The 18,225-nt window shown below is 43.4% G+C and overlaps 1 protein-coding gene and 1 non-coding gene across 2 annotated transcripts in view; both read left to right on the plus strand.

Moving 5' to 3' along the window:
- Window positions 1-18,225, plus strand: part of LIFR (LIF receptor subunit alpha) — a 77,933-nt gene that overhangs the window by 51,827 nt on the left and 7,881 nt on the right. Inside the window, exons 12-18 of the mRNA XM_042951696.1 lie at window positions 1,953-2,023; window positions 5,315-5,528; window positions 8,157-8,336; window positions 10,934-11,035; window positions 11,584-11,751; window positions 15,401-15,562; window positions 16,478-16,571. Coding sequence (XP_042807630.1) covers window positions 1,953-2,023; window positions 5,315-5,528; window positions 8,157-8,336; window positions 10,934-11,035; window positions 11,584-11,751; window positions 15,401-15,562; window positions 16,478-16,571 — 991 coding nt within the window. The remainder of the gene's footprint in view (window positions 1-1,952; window positions 2,024-5,314; window positions 5,529-8,156; window positions 8,337-10,933; window positions 11,036-11,583; window positions 11,752-15,400; window positions 15,563-16,477; window positions 16,572-18,225) is intronic.
- LOC122203068 lies at window positions 3,081-3,276 on the plus strand. Its single transcript, XR_006195065.1, has one exon. It is a non-coding gene; the product is annotated as a U2 spliceosomal RNA (small nuclear RNA).

An 18,225-nucleotide genomic window follows, 5' to 3' on the forward strand; every position in this document is an offset into this window, starting at 1 on the left:
GTGTTGTGTGGGAAACTCTAGGTCTGTCTGCCGGATGATTGCAGCTGTCCTAAAATGGTGCAGAGGAAACAGACTGGAAACTGTGCTAAGATTACGGGGTGATTTTGCTCATAGTCTTTTCCTCCTTTTCCTAGAATTTTAATTCTGTTTTAATTCTGTTCAGTTCTGTTTGCTGAAGACAATTCTTGGTAAAGAGAATTTGTTGGAATTTTTATTTGCGACCTAGGCCTGAGAAATGGATGGGGCCACGGGTCTTGAACTACTCTTTCTGCAGTACACCAAATAGGTCAGAATAGGTGCAAAATTAGTTGACTGGTTTTCTGAGTATGATAATTTCCAAAGACAGAAGGAGATTCTATCCTTGACTAATCACATGTCAGCTTTGAAAATCAAAAACAAAAAACTTAAAAATAGGTATAATTTTCAGGAGTCATTCAGTAAAAGATAGCAAAAGCTTTATTTAAACTAGATAACTTGGGGGGGGGTGGTGTAAAACTTCTTCCAAAAATTTAATGAACAGTAAAACACAAACTGATAGGTATTGATCCAGACTTTGCCTCTCCACAGGAAGGAAGGTTAGAAAGATGAGAGGGGCTTTGCAATATTGTGTCCGGGTGGTTTGGATCATCAAAATGGAATCCCATGCATGAATCCAGAGACGGAGAGTGTTAGTTATTCATTGCTGCCTGACAAATTACCCTAAAATTCAGGGGCTTAAAACAGTAAACATTTATTCTCTCACGATGAGTTTAGGTCAGAAACTCAGAAGCAGCTTAGTTGAGTATCTCTGGCTTCGAGTCTCTTGTGAGGCCACAGTGTGGACGTGGGTGGGGGCTGCAGGCTTGCCTAGGACTAGAGAATCTGCTTGAAAGATGGCTCGCTCAGTGGCTGGTCCTCACCACACAGACCTCTCCGTAGTGCTGCTGAGTGGCCTCATAACATGGCAGCTAGCTCCCCCCAGACTTAATGAGGAGAGAGAGACCATGGCGCCTCCATGATGCCTTCTGTGACCTCGCCTCAGAAGGGAGGAGCCATCATGTCTGTTGCACTCTGTGTCACACAGGCTGATGCTGATACAGTGTAGGAGTGGACCACACAGGCAGGCATATCAGGAGGCGTGACCAATGTCATTGGTCATTTGTAGACTGGCTACCACAGGAGCCTTTGCCTTCGGTTGACGAGCTGCTGTTGCCAAGAGGAAACACTTGATTCACACCTCATTAAGATGACAGCATTAATTCACTTAACAAATACTTACTGAGTACCTGCCATGTGTCAGGGACTGTTCTAGTCACCAGGGATATAGCAGTGGATGAAACAGTCTCTGCCCATGGAGTTTATAGGCTAGAGGATTAGAAGTAAAATTTTAAAAATAGTATGTTGGGAGAAAAATAAAGCTGAGAAAGGGGACTAGGGAAAGAAAGTGACAGGGGAAGGAGGGGTTGCAGTCTTAAATAGGGTAGCTGGAAAAGACCTCACTATTAAGGTAACATTGGAGCTGAGATCTAGAGCAGGCGAGGTAGCAAGCTACACGGGGAGCCAGGGCAGGAGAGCTTCCGCACACAGGAAGAGAGGTCACAGAGAGCTCAGGAAGCCTGAGGCAGGTGTCCTCAACACGTTGGAGGAGCGGGACACCAGGAAGCCCGTGCTCGGCCAGAGCCCACCTGAGCAGGAGGAGGTGGGAAGATGTGAGCCAGAGCAGCACGAGCCTCAGGTAGGGCCTGAAGGGTGATTTTAATCCACTCGAAGGGGCCTTATGTCTTGCAGACGTTGAGAGCTCGGCTGTTTCATCCCTTCACTTCTAAGTGGAAGCCACTGAACTGCTTCACATTTTTATGGAGAATTCCAAAAACCTAGAAAAGAATCTCAAGCGCCACTGTCTCAATTATCGGTAGTCTCAACTGACATGCCGTACATGTCTTCGAATGCTAACTTTTAAATCTCTTTCCTAGTTCCTTCAAAGGGACCAGATACTTGGAGAGAGTGGAGTTCTGATGGAAAAAACTTAATAATCTATTGGAAGGTAATTGTCTAATTTTTTTTCCTTAGATATTTAAATGATTATATTATGCTAAACTTGCGTGTGGTACTTGGGTTCTCCAGGAGACTGGATTTCCCAGACTGGCTCTTTGCAGCACTGCTGAGAATCTAACCTGGTACTAAACCCCCCCAGACCCCTCATCACTACTGAATCACCACGGCCAGTGTGGTGAGGGTCTTCTCTGTCGGATCGGGGTGTTCTTTACTTTGATTTCATGAGGACTGGAAAGGACCTGAGGATTTCGTGAATTCCATCCACGTCTGTCACTTCAGCCAGAAACACCTCAAGAAGCCACAAGTTAGAATCTCAGTTGTGTTGGTGTTACGTTTTTTATCTTGAACACATAGGAAACTTTTTACATATTTCGTGTGTACTTTGTTTCCCTTAAGTAAATTGCATTATTATATGCCACTTAAAATTTTTGCATTTGGGTGGAAAATTAAGCTGTAAAGTTTTGTAAAAATTTTAGATACAGTGTAAATTGCATTATGTTTCCACAGTTTTTCTTTACTAGAGCAACCGTTTTTGTTGCTATACTCTTTATCTGATTTGCAGACATCAAAAACCATTGTTTTCCACATCAGATATTATAAGAACAGTCATAATTGGATTTCTTTAAATAGGGAATTCTGTTGTTGAAAGTAAAACTATTTTTGCAAAAATTTGATGTCAGTACAACTTTGAGTGAAGTAAGTCTTTGTGCAAGTTCACTCTAAGTTCTGTTGCTTTGTGGTGGGCTGTATATGACCCCTCTTACTCATTTTTTAAATGTTTATTTATTTTTGAGAGAGAGAAGGGGAAGGGAGAGAGAGGATCCCAAACAGGCTCCCCACTGTCAGTGCAGAGCCAGACACAGGGCTTGATCTCCTGAACTGTGAGATCATGACCTGAGCCAAAATCAAGAGTTGGACGCTTACCCGACTGAGCCACCCAGGTGCCCCCCCTCCCTTACTCTTGATTAGAAAATCCACTGGCTACCCAACAACTGTCTGTCACATTTCATGATAACATAGTAACGATGATACAGTCACTTCAGTATATCACTTCTCAGCCTTTTGCCTAAGATCAAGTGTCGTATCTGTTCTTAACAGTTTAGTATCCGATATGTCCTCTATCTGAGAACAATATAACACATGGATTTTTGGAATCAGAAGACACAATAGGAGCTTGCTCTGTCCATTTCACACATCAGCCTGGTACTGCAGAACCGTTACTTCAGGTATAGAGAAAATCTGTAATGTTGTTCAAACTAGACAAATGCTTAACCGAAGCTTAAAAATACTGAAGTGATTGTAACTTTGGTGACTAGGTTGATGGTTCTGCCATTTGTCAAGGACGAGCATATTTGGGTGGAAAATTAAGTTGTTTGGGGTTGAATTTTTTAAATCTGCTTTTAAAAATCTGTGCCAGTGGGATATCCAAGTAGAGTCTAATAGGTGGTGGTTTGATGTAAGGCTCTGGAGTTCGGGGCAGAAGTCGGAGCTAAGACACAGCTTTGAGTAGCATGTAACTGGGATCACTCAGGGAGAGCATGCAGGGTGCAGAGAGGCCAAGGATGGACCCCTACGTGAAAAGAGCATAAAAGGACCAGCAAAGGAAGAGGATCCAGCAGAGGAGAGTGGGAAGGGTAGATGGGCAGGAAGACCAGATGAAAATAATATAGCAGAAGCCGAGGGAGGGGGTTTTGTGAAAGAGTGAGCAGTCAGCATCATCTGATGAAGCCCACAAATCTTGGGATGATAATGGGTACGGTAGAACAGGTCATCGGAGAGTCACTGGGGACCTGTTGTGGAGCAGTGTTTTCAGCAGAGTTGTTTCTGTTTTTAATGAGAGAGATAGAGAGACATAGTCTAAGTGGGGGGGAGGGCACAGAGAGAGGAGAGCGAGAATCCTAGGCAGGTTCCATGCTGTCAGCACAGAGCTTGACGTTGGGCTTGAACTCACAAAAGCGCGAGATCATGACCTGAGCCAAGATCAAGGGTTGGACGCTTAACTGACTGAGCCACCCAGGAGCCCCTTCAGCAGAACATTGATACCAAGGTCTGTCTGGATTAGAGGCTTCCATGCGTCATCATATAAATTGGAGCAGTGGTTTTGAAAAGCAGTTTAGCTCCATAAATAAAGAAGTTTGAATGTTTCCTCATGCCCAGTAAGTCTACTTTAGAAATCCACACTAAAGAATTAATCCTAACTATGAAAATGAAAAGTGGCACTGAAAGGTGCACCAAGTATTATCTTAGTATTGTGAAAAATTGGAAACTACTTAAATTTCATTTATTTAAGGAATATTCGGGTCAGCTAGTAAAAATACTACATAAAATATAAAGCCGTTAAAGTGTGTATATTATAGACAAGTATATTATAGAAAGGCAAAAAAAGATAAATTGTATAGAATGATTAAAACAATGTTAAAAAATATACATCTTAGAAAAACAACTTGAAGAAAGTATCAAAATGCAAAAGTATTTAAGAGATAGACATGGGAACATTTTATAGTTTTGTTTTTTTTTTTTTTACTTTTGTATAATTTCCAAATTTTCTGGTGATGAGCATGTACTGGTTTGATAAAACAGTAAATATTTTTTAAAAACTGTGATGCCACAGGGGCGCCTGGGTGGCTCAGTCGGTTAAGCGTCCAACTTCAGTTCAGGTCATGATCTCACGGTTTGTGAGTTTGAGCCCCGCGTCGGGCTCTGTGCTGACAGCTTGGAGCCTGGAGCCTGCTTCAGATGCTGTGTCTCCCTCTTTCTGCCCCTCCCCAGCTTTCACTCTCTCTCTCAAAAATAAACATTAATTTTTTTTTTTTTTACATAAAACTATGATGTAGTAACTTTTTTAGGTTTTGTTTATTTATCTCTACATGCACAACCCTGAGGTCAGGAGTCACATGCTCCACTGACTGAGCCAGCCAGGGGTCCCTCATGCCATAATTTTTTACGTTTTGCTGGGTAGAGCAGTCATTCTTACTACTTTTTTTGTTTGTGTCTGAAAAATGAGGCTAAATGCTGTTTTGTATTTACTTAATTTTTAAATTTCTGTGTGTTCTTACTGCTTACGGTAAGTATAGTTTTTCTTCAGTATCACCTTCCTGATTTATCCTGGTCTCGTGCCTTTTAAATCTGTGTTTTATACTGTTAACAGCTTCATCTATTCCACTGTTACCTTGTTGTGATTAATGCAGTACCTGGTTTAGGCTTGATGGATGGGCGTGCCTCATCACATAGCCATTTTTTGCAGGTTTCTTGACAGAATTTATTTTTCTGTTTTTCATAGCCTTTGCCCATTAACGAAGCTAATGGGAAAATCCTTTCCTATAATGTGTCATGTTCACTAGATGAGGAGACACAGTCCCTTTCTGAGATCCCTGATCCTCAACATAAGGCAGAACTACAACTTGATAAAAACGACTACATCATCAGCGTGGTGGCAAAAAATTCTGTTGGTTCATCGCCACCTTCTAAAATAGCTAGTATGGAAATTCCAAACGGTGAGTACTTAAGATAACATAGTACATAAGAACAGGGAATTAGAGTGAAGCATCCTAAAGGTGTTTGCTCTCATAATGTCAGCTTTCTTCTCCTGTCCCCTGTTGCTGCTGATGCAAAAGGAGGAACAAGCAGATTAATGTCCCGAATTCATTGAGAGACAGCAGTCATCAGTCATTAGTGTTGACTCCAAACATCTACTGATGGATAAAATAATTACTCTACCCAGTTACTTTAGTGCATAAGGTTGGAGAGTTATGGTGGTAGATTACTCTTCATAGGAAATGTTTCAACTACTTACTCAAGTACCGTTTTCATTTCTCTCTCCAAGACCATGAGAGCTGATGCTGTATTAGCTAGGCTATTTTGCACACTGCCAGGACAAAATTTTTATTTTAAGTGGCCATTTTGTTGGTAATATCTTACCAACAAATGTCTTTATTGTAATATTATAATATATATTATCAATATCAGCTTGAAAAAGTAACTGGGGCAGTTTTGAAATTAACTTAGTGCCTTTTTTTTTTTTTAAGTTTATTTATTTATTTATTTATTTAATGTTTATTTATTTTGAGACAGGGAGAGACAGAGCATGAATGGGGGAGGGTCAGAGAGAGAGTAAGACACAGAATCTGAAACAGGCTCCAGGCTTTGAGCTGTGAGCACAGAGCCCGACGCGGGGCTCGAACTCACGGACCGTGAGATCATGACCTGAGCCGAAGTCGGACGCTTAACTGACTGAGCCACCCAGGTGCCCCTAAAGTTTATTTTTTGAGAGCAAGAAAGAGAGGGCAGAGGGGCAGAGAGAGGGGAAGAGGGAGAGTCCCAAGTGGGCTCCACATTGTTAGTGCAGAGTCTGACATGGGGCTCGATCTTGCAAACCATGAGGTTGTGACCTGAGCCAAAATCAAGAGGATGCTTAACGGACTGAGCCACCCAGACTCCCCTGCCTTTCTTTAAATACTATGGATTCCCAATGATGTGTCCATTCTTTCTTGGCCGCCTTGATAGCTCTAGACTTGTGAATTTTAAATAGCCACTTCTGCCTCTTTTCCCGGTTGATTCCTCTTTGAGGTCATTCCCTGCTCCCCCACTTTGCTGTCCTGCCTCAATATGGGGTCTCCTATCTGTGCCCACCCACTCCTAAAGGAAGAAAAGTTGGTCCAGTTGGGGTCCTCTGAGTATCTTTTCAACTCTTGATTGAGGCAGTTTCTTACTGCCTGTAACTTAGCTGGTTCTTTGCTTTGTTTCAGTCGACAATTCAGGGGAATTAGGAAGGACTAGGGGAGGCGCCATACATTTCAGAGACACGCAACACAGAGCCCAGGAAGCAGCACACTCACAGGTAGCAGTGTGAGCACAAAAAGGAAAGGAAAGAGAGACACACAGAAGAGAACACCAACACTTCTGATGTAGAGTCTGTATTTCATTGCCTTATCATGATAAGCAATAGCTGTGTTGTCTTTTAATTTAAGAACTATATTCCTGCCTTTTCCCTGTGTCCTTCGGAAGGTGGCAGTTTATGGAACTAACAGTGGTCTAGCATCAGCACCTAGAGAGTTAAGAAGAAATCAGTGTGCCTTGAGGATTTCCCAAGATGGCGGCCTTGGGCCTCAGAGCAAGTTTACACTGTGGGGTTTTAGTCACATTGGGCCCAAACATGTTAAATCCAAAGTCTTCTGAATTCTAAACCAAATTGCTATCTTTTGTTAGGTAGTAATTGCCTTATGAGCACAATTTTTTTTTTCCCCAGAAAGCCTTTCTTTGACTTTTTTACTAAACCCTTGAATATAAATCAGTTACAGAAATTATGTCTATTCTCCCATTACTGTGGGAAATTTCGGCCTAACCTACCCAATCCTCACCCCCAACCTTGGGCCTTCCTTATCCCTGGGCCGGGATCTGGCAGGATGGGGAAATAGAACCTCAGCACGGCCCCCTTCCCACCAACCTCTGCATCTCACCCCTCCCTCTGCCCACTCTGGCTGTTCCATCCCACAGCTCTTGATCCCACTGCATTTTAGCAGATTCCCCATTCTTCACACCTTCTCCAGAAACCCCTGCAGCCCCCCGGCGCCCTGACTCCCACCATGGGCCTGAAAGGAAGAGCAGGTCTGCTCCATCCACTCATTCACCGCGTGTCACTGTGCTCCTGCTCTGTGTGCCCCGGGCTGGGGTTGCAGGCACACGCCTCCGCCTGCTGGCATGGGGCTCATGTCCGTAGTGGACGAGGAGAGGAGAGGTTAGGACTGTCCACTCGTGCTCTGCACCTGCCTCCGGCATGCCTGCCCCCTGCCTTGCTGCACCTGTCTAGTGCCCTCATGCCCTCAGTCCCATCCCTCCTGATGCTAACCTTCACATCCCAGCCCTGCTGCGTCACCGTCTATCCTGGGTGCTCTTTATTACTTTCTCCAGCTTCTGAGTTTATCTGTATATACCGGTAATTACTGTCCTACAACAGAAATAACAGAGCGACATTTCTAAACTTTGCTAGAGATTTATCTAGTTTGAGCACTATTTTAAAATTTCTCTACAGTGAAGTAATTTTTCTAACTCCTGCCCGTTTTCATGAGATATACCATATGTTATTGTTTTTAATACAAGTAAAACATACTTCTTTCTTGTTGAAGATGATCTCAAAGTAGAGCAGGCTGTCGGGATGGGAAATGGAATTCTCCTCACGTGGAATTACGATCCCAGCATGACTTGTGACTATGTTATTAAGTGGTGTAACTCCTCTCGGGCCGAGCCCTGCCTCATGGACTGGAAAAAAGTGCCTTCCAACAGCACTGAAGCTGTAATAGAATCTGGTAAGATGAACTCATACCTCTTAATGCAAGTTCTTAAAATATATTTTTAAACGGCAGTATATGGTGTGACTGGGTATAATGAGTGACCACCCACCCCACCCCCCACCACCACTGTGAATTGGTGTGACTTTTCTGGAAAGTGTTTTGTAGCCATATGTGTGTGAAATGGTTCATATCTTTTGATCTAGTAGTTACTTGTTTGAGAATTTATTCCAAGAAATAATCAGAGTGACATCGGATAACATGTAAGAATGTTCACCACAGTAGTATTTATAAACATAAAAATTGAAAACCCAAACAGCAAATAGGAGAATGAGTAAATTACAGTACATCTAGAAAGTGGAATGTTAACGCCAAAGATTGTGTCAAATATGTAACACCATGGACAAATGCTCCTGAAGAAAAAAGACTGGAACCCTAAGTAGTATGGTCTCACTCATCGTGTGCTCAGGGCGCAGGCTGCGGGGTTAGGCAGAGCCGAGAACAAAGGGCTCGCAGCCATCACTGCTGGTGTAGGGCATGGGGGCATCCGTGTGGCAAGGGGCGTGGTGCGTGCATGTTTTGGGGGGCCGTTCCCAGTGACTGTTGACGAGCCGTGAGTCCTACCAGGTGAGCTGCTTTAGATATGAGCAGTCTCAAGTTCAGCCATGAGGGGTGTGTGGTAACCTGCAGGCTAAGCCAGCCCTATCCTTGGTAATTACAGCCCCCTTCCCACTATCATTGTTCCTTCTGAGTGGCTGATGAGTGTTTTGTGCCTCTGCCCTCGGAAATTGTGGAACCTGTAGCTCAGTGGTCGTGGTGCTTCTCGAGGTCATTCCGTTGCTGTGGTTTTCCCTCACATGGGCGCAAGGCTCAGGAGAGCAAGCAGCTGCTGATTCTTATCTCGCAGAGAACCAGGGCTACCTGCCTGTCCTTTTCACTGTCAAATGGTGAAAATGAGTCCCGCCCACTAGATTACTCCAAGTCGGTTGAGATTATTTGCCACTTCTTGAAATATGCAGTGGTTCCCTTCATCCTTTCTTAGAGCATACCTCCCTCATCAGAGTGCCCAGCTCACACCAGTTCCTCCCCCCACGGAGCTGCCTGAGCCTCCCACAGTCCTGGCGCACCCCACCGGAGCTCTCGTCCCTCTTCCAGCCTTCTCGCTTGAGCTTTGAGAATGACCGGGTGGACTAGGGCAGGCTCAGTGGTGTGGAAAGGGGTCTCCTTGGATAGCGTGTGACCTGTAGGGTGACAGGGCCAGCCTCCCGTGCCAAGGCAGGTGAGCAAAGGCCCTGCGGTGTGGTTGAGAGAACAAAGGCTCCGAGAAGTAGGTGGCTTGGCCCAACGTCACAAAACTGGTGTGGGATAGCACCAGGATTCACATTCAGAGCTGTTCCAAGCCTCAGGAGGCCAGGAGTTGTCTCCATTATATATGGTTGCTGGGAGGCACTTCTCTTGTCCCCTTTATGTACTCACTCCACTGTCCTCTCTATCTTATGACCTCAAAACATGGAACCCCACTCGGGCTCTTTTTCTTCTTAAGGCGGTGGAACCCTATAGAATACTGATACACATAATTGTAACATAACGCTGGGTGCATGCAGATTACAATAACCTCAGGTACACCTGTCTCGAAATAAAAAAGTTGCAGAATGATTGTAGAGGTTGATCCATCTCTCCTTTGAGCTTGTAGACCCACTGGTCTTCCTTGGGCATGTAGCTGGAGATCTGGTGCTCTCACCACACCAGAATTTCCCCCCAAGCGGTATCGTCTCCCTAGACCACCACTGGTGAGCTCCTGATTGCCCTTTAAGGCCCTGTTCACATGTCACTTCTTGGTGGATTTTCGTGATATTCTTAAATTCATTTGGTCATTGAAGGTGCCACAGCCTATGATAGACCCCTGTGGTCTAGCACATTGTGTCATGGTTACCCCATTCGTCTGTCCCCCCACCATGCTGCCAGCCTCTCTAGGCCATGGGCCATACTGTGTCCGCCCATTCCCAACATTTCTCACGTTGCATGGTATTGAGGAGGTATTTTAAAAGGGATTTTTTTAACTGAAGTTAAGAAGCTTCTCTTGCATGTCTTGTGAAGTTAATAACTCAAGGGCACTGAATGGTAATGCTACAAAGAGAGGCTGACTCTATGGCCAGGTCCTTCCACCCTGCAGCGTCAAGGGAGGGCGGAAATGTCAGTGTCTGCTTTTGGGAGCAAGGAGGGAGAGAGAACACTGGCCAGGGAAGGGCTTCCAGGGGCTTGATGGGGACCTGCGACTTGCTAGTAAACTGACCCTGGACCAGATCCTGGGGAGAAGTCTTCATTGCTTGATTTTAAGAAACAAAATGCAAGTTTTGATCACTGTTCTTTCCCTTCAAGGTCATGTCATATTATAATACTGTTCATTACAACAGAAGCGAATTTGTTTAATTTTTCTTCGGTCACTTTTCACTTTGTCAGTTTTGAAAATACAGATGTATTGTTTTAGAAGAAGAAAACATCTGTTTAAAATTAGCTTTGGAAATTTCAGAATAAGTTAGCATAAATTGGATATTTCTAAAATAGATGTCCATAGTAATATGTACTTATTAAAGTTAATTGTGTTCACCCTGTAGATCAGTTTCGACCGGGTGTAAGATACAATTTTTTTCTGTATGGGTGCAGAAATCAAGGATATCAGTTACTGCGTTCTATAATCGGATATATAGAAGAATTGGGTAAGTTACGTGGGTAAGATTTCTTAGAGTTCAAGGTAATGTGAAAAAATGGAAATCAATTGCAAGAGTGAATTCTATAAATAGATTAAATGGAGATACTTAGCTCACAGAAGGAAAAATAATTCATTTGATGAATTTAAAATCGTGATTACTCCATCTTCATTTCTCTAATGTTTATATTTCACAATTTCACCATTGAGAAAACCAGATCTTCATTTCGATGTCAAAGATACTTAATTTGTACTTAAACGCATTTAAAACACCATTAGCTTCGAGACCGTCTGTTGGAGTGACCGCTTACAGACTTGGCCCAGGACACTTCCCTGGGTGTGTGTGTCCTGGGTTCCACCTGTGTGTCTAGTTATTAGCGTACAAGCTTCACAGGAAAAATACTTGTGATAGAATTTCTGAAATTTTACGACTCAGTAGAGAATAAAGTTCTAAGTCCAAATGCAGTTATTTTTGAGGATAGAAATTTCATGAAATGTTGATGTCTTGCTCCGTATCAGTAAATCCTCCCTTAACTATCCACTTTTTCCCTTTTACAGCTCCAATTGTTGCCCCAAATTTTACTGTCGAGGACACATCTGCAGATTCAATATTAGTAAGATGGGAAGATATTCCTGTGGAAGAGCTTAGAGGCTTTTTAAGAGGATATTTATTTTACTTTGAAAAAGGAGAGAGAGACACATCTAAGATCAGGGGTTTGGAATCAGGTAAGTAAATTACCTGATTGTGAGTATAGCAAGAACAGTACTTCCTAGAAGTTCTCATTAACCACAGAAAAAAAAAAAAAAAAGGAAAAGAAAAAGAAATTCTGCTGAGCAACTTAATACTTGTTTCCAAAACTGTCTGAAAAATAGGTAAATGAAAAATGTATGAATATGAGAATTTTAGGATTTTAGTGTGTGATAAAAGACACGTACCACTGTTCATTTAAATTATTCTGCAGCCCTTGGTAATAAGCCCCATAGGACAGGGAGACCATCTCTTTCTAGTCTTGTATGATGCAAAACATAGCATCTTACATAGCATCTGTAATTATAATGAGGAGAAAAGCTCAAGAACCCAAAGAATGGCTCTGGGGCATCTGCTGTTCTGTGACAAAGAGCCACCCGTGCAGTTCACCGGGGCCTTAATGAGCTGGCCAGCTTAACTGACTTGACTGGGGACATGTGTATCCATTAGATCCTAAAAAGTACAGTCAGTCCTCGACAGTTGGTAAGCGTGTGTCCAAAGACCTTAGAGAATTTTCAAATTTACAAATACAGAGATGTTTGCGCAGACCTCTGGCTTCTCCCTAAATTATATTTCTGTTGGGAGTCAGATGATTCCTATTCATAGCCACATAACACAAGCATATCATCTTTTCAGTTTGAGAGCTTTCATTTCCCTTAATGACCTCTCCTCAGAAAGAAACCATTTTAATTATTTAATGCCTGTCCAGCAAGTAGAGAACAACAGTGCTGGATGGAGACGCTGACCAGGCATTAGCTAGGTTACTTCCCAGAGCAGCTGCATTCCATGGGTACCTCCCCCACATCACTGAGGTCTGCATTTCCTGAACCTTCCACTGCCTGTGAACGAGAAAAATCCTAAACACAAAGTTCTACAAACATCCAGAGTCTAGTGAAACTTTTCTTAAATGCTCAGAAATTTTACACTTGGATCAGCTAAAATTCTAGCATATGGACTTCCATTTAGAGGTGGTGGATTCGTCACTGAAAGAAGAAAACAAAGGCAACTGGACAGGCGAGAGTACACCAGCTGTGGATGTTTGGGTGCTGATGGGCGTGGGGCACATGACCTAGAGAAGCGGAGCTCCATGAAATCCAGGTGGACGTTCAGGCTTCAGTGAGAAATAATTTCACTCATTGTAGGGGCCAGGGTTGGAGACAGATGGTTAGGATGGATATGGGCTGAGCAGTGAGGGTGATTGAAAGTCTGCAAGAAGCAGTTAGAACCCCCAAGTCCTGCACCGACTTCATGTGGTGAACATGAGTGCTCTCTCCTCTGCCTGAAGACAAGGGGTTTATTCTTTGGAGAAACTGAGCCAGAGAGCCTCCAGAGAGGGGAACATGACAGGAAGCAGTGTCTGAAGCACCCTGCCTTCTCCTTCCTCTAATAGGAAGCTAATGGGACATCTTCATCTAGGCCTGTTTCCTTGGACGAGATTAGAGGATCTTTCTTTGAAGAAAGTACATGGTTCCTGAGGAATGACACAAAAGGCGCTGATATTGGGGGGCTGTCCCAGTGAAAGGCTGGAAACTGACCTGGTCATTTCCCACCAGTGATGAGCGATGCCCCCCAACCAGTAAGCGCCACCAATTCACAGTGACCTTCCAGAGGCTCACTCTTAACCATGACTAGCAGCCAGGGGTAACCAGATGGTTGAGAAAGATTCTAACATGAGGACAGAAACCGGGAGAAATGAGAGGAAACAGGTTCAGTGTAGGGAAACAAATTTAAAACTATCCTTGTGTGGTTGAGATGCGCTGTATTTATTGAAAGGGCATGATGTTCTAAAAAGGAACAATCAGAAGATAGGTAAGGGTTCATCAAAATTAAAAATGTGATCTAAGAAAATTTTAAAGAATTAAATAGAAGATAGAGGAAAATTGAAAATAGAGAAATTCTTCCCCAAATTAGATGAATGCAGAGGAGAAAACTTTGGAGTAAAACGATTAGGAAGTTGGAGCATCAGAGACATTCACTGTCATGCGAGAGAGAAGAGGGAATAGAAGGAAATTACCAAAGAAGGAGCATAAGACCATTTTCCAGAAGACCAGGCTATATAGAGTAAAAGTACACAGATAAATAGAAAAAAAAAAAATCTACACCAAGGTAGATCGTCATGAATTTCCAGAGCACCTGATAGATAAAGAACAAGTCCTAGAAACAGAGAAAAGTGGCTTGTGTGTGAGGCATCAGGAATGAGAGCGGCCTCGGACTTCTCAACAGTATACCAGATGCCAGAAGATAGCACAGCTATGTGATACTGACTGAAAATTCAAGATACTGACTGAAAATTTTTCAACCTAGACGTCTATACTCTGTCAATCTTCCAGCCCGTGTGAGAGCAGAACGAAGGCATTCTCAGACCTGGAGAGCTGCACATCTTTCCTCCCCCATCTTTCCTCAGGGGGCTCTAGAAGAGCCCATCATCCTGAGGAAGCAAGGGGGCAGGCCCGTCTAGGAGGGTGGGAGCTAGGAAAGCCTCGTGTCTGGAGCAGACACCCTGGGGAGGGGACCCCGGGGGACATAGGGGTTTGGGGGGAGCTGGTCGTGGCCCTGGGATTTTGTTGTTGGGCCACGTGAAAAATTGTGTTGAATATTCACAGGAGGATATGGGAAGAATTAGGAATAGGTACACTAAGCAAATGAGGGCAAAAACACGCAGTTACAACAACAGTAAAACAAGAAAGGAAACATGAGCAGACCAAGCAATTTGTCTTAACAGGAATTCATGTTTCTATGATCCTAGTGATGTACATGCTGGATTTCCCAGACATTTCGATGTGTTTGTGTGAATGACGGATGAGAGGAAGAAGGGGTGTGGAGAACACCAAAGCGTCACCTTCTTTGTAGGACGTGCATACGGAAGGTCAACATCAAATTTATAAATCAAAATCAAATCAGATTTGTAAATCAAAGCACTGCCAGTCTGAGGGTTTTTTTTTTCAAAATACGGAAGTAAATCCGCAAAGAGGCAGATTGTGTGGTGATTGTCGGTGGCAGGGGAAGGTGCTGGCAGGGAGCTGCTACTTTTTGGCCGTTAGCCATTTAGCACAGTTCGGTTTTGCAAACTGTTGTCTTCCGGTATTTTGATTCAAACCTGAAAATAATGGTTTAGACAGTTCTTCATACTTCTTTTGAAATGATTCAAGGCTTCCTCGCCAGTGACTCGTCCGGCAACCCTGGTGCGCTGCCTCTACCCCGGGTGGTTTGGAGCAAGTGCTCTAGCGAGGCGGGCTCTCCTCCCTCGAGCCTCTCTCTCAGCTCAGGCAGGACCAGCCCCAGGCACCGCGTCCCCCTCCCCAGCAAGTTGCGGTTGTGGTGTGTTCTCATGTCCTTAGGAAGAGAAGAGACTTCTCTTGTTTGTCGGCTATACGCTGGGATTGTCCTAGGGAATGTATGGCAACTTCACTTCCACGGGCAGAGAAACTCAAGCTCAGAGTGGTTTACCTAACAGGTCCAGATTCTACGACTACTAACTGGCAGAACTTAGCTGATTCCGCAGGCCTTGGTCCTCCCGGTGACCAGCAACCAGTCACTTGAAAGGGATGTGGGTAGAACAAGACACGAATGACCAGGTGTTTAAAATGGTGTAGAGATCAGGAATAATAATCTTCGCTTTAAAAATAGGTCGTTCTGACATAAAGGTTAAGAATATTACCGACCTCTCCCAGAAGACACTGAGAATTGCCGATCTTCAGGGTAAAACGAGTTACCATCTGGTCCTGCGAGCCTATACAGATGGTGGAATGGGCCCAGAGAAGAGCATGTTTGTGGTGACAAAGGAAAATTGTAAGTTAATTGCTGCTGTTGAGATGCTTTCCACACTTGAGTGCATAACGTTTCTAGCAAGTTTTGTCGCTGTAGGAACCCTCTTCTAAAAAATTTCACGTGTTGCGTGTTTAAAGTGGGTGGCCAGCAGTGTTAAGAGGCCATGGGGATGGCTTCATATTTATTCTTGTCAGTTATCTGGAGCTGTTTCCTCGTGAGTACCTAAGAAATTAAGGAAGTAAGGATACCTCTGAAGTCTGGAGTTCTGAATGCATGTTGAATTCAGATAATGGTGACCCACTTTATCCTTTTTTTCCCTAACTATTCTAAATGTGATTTTTAACATATCTAGAGAAGGGTGAAAGAAATATCCTTAAAAAAAAAGGAAAGCCCAGCATTCACAAATTTGAGATGGGGACTGGGGAAGATAGTTTTGACTGTCCGCGGCGAAGAACTTGAGTCGGGGCACGGCGTGTCCTGTAGCCCTGAGGTGGGCTTCACACACTGAGTAAAGCACCATGAGGATACAGTTCTCAGCCAGGGGTGATTTTGCCTCCTGGGGGATACTTGGCGATGTCTGGTGACATTTTCGGATCCCAGAACTGTAGGGTGCTCCTGGGATCACATGGGTGAAGCCCAGGGATTCTGTGGAACTTCCTAGAGCGTGCACGACAGCCTCCTCACCCGCCCCACACACAGGGAAGAAGAATCGAATGGTCAGTAGCGCTCAGCTGTGCTCCAAAGAATTTTAAGTATTAGTGTAAACATTATCAAAATGCCTAAAGGTCATATTTGAGTAGTTTTTCAATGTCCCTGGAGCTGTGGAATTTTTTTCCCTTTAAATAATCTATCAACTTAAATGTCTTCTGATAGGAATTTATTCTATACTTCATGCTAAAAATAGTGATGTGAATATATCCAATATTCTCTTTTTAGCTGTGGGATTAATTATTGCCATCCTCATCCCAGTGGCGGTGGCGGTCATTGTGGGAGTGGTAACGAGCATTCTTTGCTATCGGAAACGAGAATGGTAATGGTACCTGCATTTACTCTTGCTGTTGTGTTCTTAAGAGCATGATTGTTTAGTTTATGTGTTAACGGAGAAGTACTTGGCTGCAACTAGTCAGTAAATGTGGATTTAGTCAGAATCAATGTTGGATTTAATAGTAAGCAAGAACATGGCATGTTATTTAAAGGTTTTTAGTCAAGTGAAAGGTAAATTTTTTCCTGCTGTATTTACTAATAATTTTAAGTAAGAGCAGATATACTAAAAAATATTTACAGGCATAAATAGGGCAGTACCTCTATGCAAGATTAATGATTAGGATCCCATTTGTCCTGATGACCTGTTTAGAAACTACCATCATTTATTCATTATTCAACAAATATGAATGACATCTCCCATGTGAAGAGTGAGACAGAGGTGAACTAAATAAGCGTGATCCTTATAGACTTCTATCGTAGTAGGGAAAGGTGGACATTAAACACATAATCATCCAGTAAATGCACGCTTACAAAGTATGAGTGGGTACTAGGAAAGTCACTGGGCATCAGGAGGGGAATAACAGGAACCACGTCACTAGAGATGCCAACCAAGGCTTCCCTATGGGAGTTGCATTTGAGTGGAGTCCCAAAGTGTAAGGAGAGGAGAGAGTTTTCCAGGGAGAGAGAAGAGCTCCTGTGCGGGCCCAGACATTGGAAAGAGCTTGGTCATCTGGAGAAAGTGAGAGGAACTGTGTGTCTGGGTGAAGCTTGAGAGGCAGGAGGTGAGGCGAGGTGGTAAGCTGGGACTCCGTGTGAGAGAGTACATCATGGTCAACTGGCAGGCACTGTCCTGGGCTGGGCTTGGGACAGATGGCTGTGTTCAGGCATAGACAGCCCTCACTGGCATTAAAAATGCCATCATTCATGACAGAGAAGAGAATGTATTCTAATAATCTCGGTTTATAAATTAGCATAGTAATAGTTTAGAACTATAGAATACCCTGTTTTGGTAACCATATTTTCATTACCAAAAATCACATTTTAAAAATGACTTTAATACAAAAGATAACATGAGAAAGTTTATTTTTTTTAATTTTTTTTAATGTTTATTTATTTTTGAGACAGAGAGAGAGACAGAGCATGAACGGGGGAGAGTCAGAGAGAGAGGGAGACCCAGAATCCGAAGCAGGCTCCAGGCTCTGAGCGGTCAGCACAGAGCCCGACGCGGGGCTCGAACTCACGGACCGTGAGATCATAACCTGAGCCGAAGTCGGACGCTTAACCGACTGAGCCACCCAGGCGCCCCAACATGAGAGAGTTTACAAGCTAGAACATTTCATACTTAACATTTAACAAAGTTGTTTTGTTTTTTCCTGCAGGAATTTCAAATACTAAACTTCCTTTTAACAGCTATAAATGTAATATGGCACTGAGAAAATACCCTTTATGTTTGCATTTAGTTTTTGCTCAACATTAATAGCCCTTTCCCCTAATAGTCCAGAACCTGTTATGAGCAGTGGAGAACTGCCTGATGCAAATATGTTCCCACAGTAATGGGCCCTATTTAATCTAGTTTGCACTGTGGACGTTTGAGTAGATGAGCAGGTCCTCTGTTTCACTTATGATTTGGGAGTACAGTCACCATTTCAATTCATTGCTTTCTATTTTCAGAAGATGCCTTCGTTCTAAAATAGAAGTAC

Source organism: Panthera leo, chromosome A1 (assembly GCF_018350215.1).
Source record: "Panthera leo isolate Ple1 chromosome A1, P.leo_Ple1_pat1.1, whole genome shotgun sequence".
Lineage (NCBI taxonomy): Eukaryota > Metazoa > Chordata > Mammalia > Carnivora > Felidae > Panthera > Panthera leo.